General features: G+C 36.2%; 1 protein-coding gene across 11 annotated transcripts in view; it reads right to left on the bottom strand.

Annotated features, from left to right (window-relative positions):
• Positions 1-358: 358 nt before the first annotated feature.
• LOC115211107 (calmodulin-regulated spectrin-associated protein 2) overlaps positions 359-6,000 on the bottom strand; it is a 179,297-nt gene continuing 173,655 nt past the window's right edge. For all 11 annotated transcript variants that reach the window (XM_036502353.1, XM_036502356.1, XM_036502351.1 and 8 more), the window contains 3 exons: positions 5,501-5,664; positions 3,718-4,269; positions 359-567 (listed from right to left, as the gene is read on the bottom strand). In XM_036502353.1, coding sequence (XP_036358246.1) covers positions 4,143-4,269; positions 5,501-5,664 — 291 coding nt within the window. In that variant the 3' untranslated portion in view covers positions 359-567; positions 3,718-4,142. The remainder of the gene's footprint in view (positions 568-3,717; positions 4,270-5,500; positions 5,665-6,000) is intronic.

Here is a 6,000-nt window from a genome sequence, read left to right as displayed (position 1 = left end):
ATACAGAAAATACGTAATGTATTTAAAGGTGTGTGTGTGCGCACACACACCAATGCATAAATGTATGTACAAATAAAGCAGAAAATTGTAATCATAGAATAAAGCAGTATTCACAGTAAGCACTCTCACAAGGAATTGGCTATCAGTTCACATCATAATTAAATTACAAAGTAGTTTAACTTCATCCATGCAATCAGAACTCCAGGATCATACAAATAATATTTTCATGAGTTGCAAATAATAATCACAAAATCAGGTGTGTATGTATGGACGTCTGCGATTATGGGGCTGTAAATAATGTACGGACAATTGATGTGTACATGTGCATGCAAACAGAGAAAATAAGAAACTAAATGTATATGAAGTTGGCCATTATATTTTATTGCAATTTAATTTGTCATATCTTTAAAATCCATCGTCAGTTTATCAGAAATGGAATGGAACATGGTTAAGAAGCAACGCCAGCCTGACAGCTAGAAGAGCTCCTCGCACATACAGAACATATAGACAGACAGACAGACAGACCAGAGAACAAGGGCTTTGGAGAGAAGACAGACAGACAGACAGCTAGCAATAGCCATCACAGTATACAGTGTGAAGATAAAATCAGACATTTTGCTATCAAATATAAGCTGCAGAGTTTCACTCCAGAGAAGGAACTGTACTAGTGGAAGAAGTCTTTTAGTGTGTGTGCGTGTGTGTGGTGTTTGTTACAGTTGAGAGATGTCTTTGCCATTCAAGCAGTCCTAATCGTAGTAGTAGCACAGAAGGAGGCACACACACACAAGCTACAGTCAGTGTCTGAGTTCACCTGAAATCCAAACTGCATGACAGAGAAGTTTCATTACAGCATGATGGGGGGGGGGAGAGAGGCGAAATAATTAAAAACAACAATAATAATAATAATTAAAATAATAACTGTCAATTTTCAGCACAAAGCCAGCATTTTTGAAGGGAGTGGAGGGTCGTTTCATACCATCGACCCCCCCCCCCACCTCCAGTACTGGTTCCTTACTTCATCAATCCCAGATGGGACGACCAGGCAAAGTTGAGCTGGATAGGATTTGAGCTCAGAACGTAATAACCTTAATAATATTGCTGATGACTACGATGATGATGACAAAAGTGTTTAGGGGGCAGTAGAGTCAGTCCACAGATAGAAGTCTGTGGTATCGTTAGAGGTTTGGTTAACTGAAGATGAAGACCCATTAAACCAAATTTATTATTATTATTATTATGCACACAGCAACAGTAGTTGCTGCTGCTGTTGTTTTAAATCAAAACGTAAAAATGTACAAAAGAATGGAGCACCCTATCTATTGGGCTTCCTTACTGAAATAGTTTCCATTTCAATTATCAATATTATTATTATTATTATTATAATTATTACCGAAGTGCTCCCAAGGAGTGGTGGCATTAGACAGCATATCAAGAAAGCTACACATGAAAATTTTGCAGATTTAAAAAGAAGAACATCTCAACATGCTACAGTTGCAGGTTCAAATAATAGTGGAAGCGGCAAATGGGATGATTTTACCTTTTTCTTTTTTTAAATTAATATGGAAGGCTATGGCAGAATCTTAAAAAAAAATTTAATGAAATGGAAATGAAATGAAATGAAAGACTTTCCTCAAAAAAGGGAGAGAAAAAAATGAATTGCAAAATAATGAGCAAATAAAGAACAAAACTGTAGAAACAAGATGTAACTGTATGTGATAGGAGAGGATATGCTCTTAGGCAAGAGAGGAGTTATTGTATGACGAGATACATCAGAAGTTATATCTTCATACAAGAGAGAATGTTAATACAAGTCCATCAGACAAGTGAGAAGGTTTGATAATAATAATAATAATTGTGTACAGTGCTCAGGTGCACTACAACTCATCTAAAGATGCAGTGTCATGGCAGTCAACAACGAAATCTTTGGTTAATACAATGGGGAGTCAGGATTTTTTTTTTTTTTCAATAGATGTCAGTTTAGTCTAAGTTTATGTCAGATGTTATCAATGGCTTGATCTAACACAGAAAGAGAGGCAGGGACAACTACAAGACTCAATTTAAAGAACTGCTAATCTTTATTTACGATTCTAATACTTTGTCATTGGACTGTGGCCATGTAACAGCACTGCCTTCCATTGAAGATTTCATAACCTAAAACACTGCAATTTATTCCCAGAAATTTATGTGTCATGCATGCATGTATGTATGTGCATGTATGTATATGTATAATGTTTGTTTTTATGTCAGGTTATAATAAAAACAATTTCATTATTAAACTGAAGGATTATTCTGTACATAATTGTTACATTTTAACAAGAAGAGGTGGGTGACAGTGACATCAAAGTTTCAACCCGCTTGTCCTCATCAGGCAGTCCGACAAAGGCTGGCAGACTGCGAAGTCACTATCACTCCTCTTCTTGTACAAGTACAATAAATATGTTTGTGTGTGTGTGTGTTATACATAAAGAAATGAAGTGCAATTTTATGTTTGAAGTTCCAATGAAGCTACAGAGCATTCAACTACAAGTGCCTCGCATGAACTATAGCAGCAACGACTAAGCTAATGGAATTCAATTTCTTATTCCCCTGTCATTCTAACTCATTACTGCTCTGTACTCGACTGACATCTTGAAGCATATGAGGACTGAAGTCCGAACACCAGGATATATTAGTATCACTATGCTGTAGCAAAATAATAATAATACACACACACACAATACAAAAATTGTACCTCTTCCTCTTTTGTTTTCATGTCTGTTTGTAGAAGTGGATTTGTGTGATAACAGACTTAACCAATAAGTCAAACTAAGACTGCCAGGGCAGGAGACAGAGAAAGCAAAAGAGATGATGATGAAGTTCTGCAGGAGGGGGATGGGGGGAATACATGGAGATGATGAAAGGGTGATTGTGGTCATATGGTCGTTTGAACATTTGTCTGGTCAAACTGACCACTTCTAGAAAAGACAAAAAAAATGAAAAGAAATATATATATATATTTACAGAAATTTACATAAATAAGCTGAATTTATAATTTAATTTTAAACAAAAAAGAAATGAAAACAACAAATTGATAAGAAGTGAAAAATTACAAAAGTTAATTAAGAACGGCTATATTTATAATATTAACGAGACAACAACAAGTTCAATGACAGTATCACAATTACAGGAGAAAAAAAAAAAAAACATTAGAAGCAGAAAAACATTAGGGTGTCTGTTTGAAAGTAATTGAAGCTATGTACATATTGACAGAATTGGTAATGAGAGAAAGCGAAAGAGAGCTACCTTCCTTGGGAGGCAAGGTTAAGAAAAGAACTAAGAAATCATTTCTTTTATTGTTGTTGTTTTTAAAATATTAAAATAATCGACAATATCAAGGAAGAAAAACTCAACAGCCCCTCCCCTCTTCCCATTTTAAATTTTATTTTCTTATATTTTTTTTTTCTTTCTTTTAATGAATATTTAAATTTTCTCTAATCCTTCAGAACTGACGTTATTTATACACCATACACAGACGGACAGTATCCACAAACAGTCGTTAAAAGTCAATTGACTTTCTTTTTTTTTTTTATTATTTGGAGTTTTAAATTGACATATTTCAAATATATAAACATTAACTAGCTTTTTTTTTTTTTTTCTGGTGAGAGAAGTTAGGGAGAAGAATTAAAGCCCCCTACTCCCTCTAAATCAGAAGAAACATGGAAAGAGAGAGGGAAAGACAGAGACAGACAGACAGAGAGAGACACAAGTCAATGGTGCCTGCTTGAAGCAGTGCAGATATCAAAAAATTGATAAAGTTTCTTCTAACAACTCATATTATTAGCATTTGGAAAAAAAAAATGTTTAAAATGTATGTGAAAGGGGAGGGCGACATTTGTTAACGAGCAGATTTAGCTCAATGGTAAATGTCGACAGTGTGTGGCAGCTAAACTTAATAGCTTCAGATCCCCCCTCCTCCCTCCGAGACAACCCCACCAAAAGCCGACAGCACAGCTGACCATACTCAGATGCTCACGTACTAGTCCCAAGTCCCTAATACTTCAGCACTTGCCGTTATAAATACAAAGGGGTTGGTTATATAGAGAGAGAGATAGGGGGGGAGATATAGGTCAGCACTGAGAAAGACTCCCCTCTGCTTGGTATCATTATCGTCGGCCCGTAGGCGTCCGGGAACTTTTCCACAAACTGCCATTGATAACGATAGCATCAATGGATACAGATAAATGTTTCGTAGATGTCACTTCAGCAAAACTTTTACCACCAGAGTTGTACCTGGAACAAGCGAATAAAAAAATTGTTAATTAGGGAAACTAACGGGTACAAATTTAAGCAGAACAATTATAAGTTTATTTCGTATTTGGATTTGGTTTGCAAGATTCTTTATGTGAGTTCGTGTGTTGAAGCATATTCTGTTGTGTCTGGGGAGGGTCATTTTCTTTTTGTGCCTTATAATGTAACACACTCACCGGTAAAATTTTCACACTGACCCACACACATGCGCACAAACAAACAAAAGAGAAAGCAGCGTAAATAATGGACAGTCAAAACTATTGAAAAGGTTGCAAGATGCAATGAAAATTTTAGGACAGTAAAAATAAGAAAAAAGTAGAAATTTTACCAGTGTTACATTATAAGGCACAAAAAAATGACTCTCCCCAGACACAACAGAATTATAAGTTTAGTTTAACGAATATAACATAACCAACATCAAATAAACAATCACCACCAAATGTTCAAGATATTATCCAACAATCATTAAAGAATTGCCATCAGGCGTGGCTGGGTGGTAAGGTTCAGTCCCACTGCATGGAACACTGGGCAAGTGTTTTCCTTTAACAGCCTCAGGCTGACCAAAGCCTTGCCAGTGGATTTGGTAGACAGAAACTGAAAGAAGCCCATCTTCTATATATATACACACAGATATATTCTACAAGTGTGACTGAGTCTGTGTTTGTACCCATCACTGCTTAATAACCAGTGTTGGTTCATTTACGTCCCCGTAACTGAGTGGTTCAGCAAAAGAGACTAATAGAATAAGTGCTAGGTTTCTTAAAAAAAAAAAAAGTTCTGGGGCCAATACAGACAGCTAAAAATTCTTCAAAGCATTGCCGCAGTCTAATGACTGAAAGACCCAACTGCCAACTGTAAAACAGAGTTATGTGTCTCAACACCTGACATAAAGCCACTTCCCATATGCTCAACAGGGGCTTTTCCTTTGGTTACTTGGCAACCTCACTAGTGCTGGTGCCATATATAAAAGCACCCAGTACATTCTGTAAAATGGTAAATGTTAAAAAGAGCACCGAACCATAGAAACCATACCAAGGCATGCACAGGAGCTTGAGATAGTCCTGCAGCTCACGGGATCCTCTGTAATCACCTAACCCATGCCAACATGGAAAAAATTGACGTTAAATGATGATGGTAGATTAACTTCCTTATAACATTGTTATAAACCTATTTAATTCAAACACTGTAATTAACCAATTTAATTAGAACTTACTTGTAATATTTTTCAATATTTTTGCTAGTCACCAATTTTGGTCCAATTCCATGAATTTTAACAGCCTCTTCACGCTCTGGGTAATAGGCATATAGTGACCGAAATGCACAACCTGTGTCCCGGAATAATATCACAAAATGCTTTGCATCGGATTTCGCAATTTCCTGCAGTAGAAAACACACACATATATTAGTTTATTCCTGATAAATTACTTAATCAGTCCTGTTGGTTGTACAAAAATACTAATTGATCTGACAGAACCCAAAACCAAACCATTTGTAAAATTATTTGAAGTCAAAGAGGGTTTCTATAAGAAGAGGGAAGGACCGTTACCTAGCAGGGAGAAACATCTACAGGAATTGCCAGCAAATAGTCAAAAATGATCATTTAAGGATATGAAGACAAAATAAGCAGATTCAACCATCAGAGATGGTTGCTGGCACACAGAATATTTGACAACGAGATATGGCAGAACAGAGGTCATCCCGTATGACTGCCAT

The sequence above is a fragment of the Octopus sinensis genome, linkage group LG4, assembly GCF_006345805.1.
Source record: "Octopus sinensis linkage group LG4, ASM634580v1, whole genome shotgun sequence".
NCBI classification, from domain to species: Eukaryota; Metazoa; Mollusca; class Cephalopoda; order Octopoda; family Octopodidae; genus Octopus; species Octopus sinensis.
This window is presented reverse-complemented; position numbering and strand designations above follow the sequence as displayed.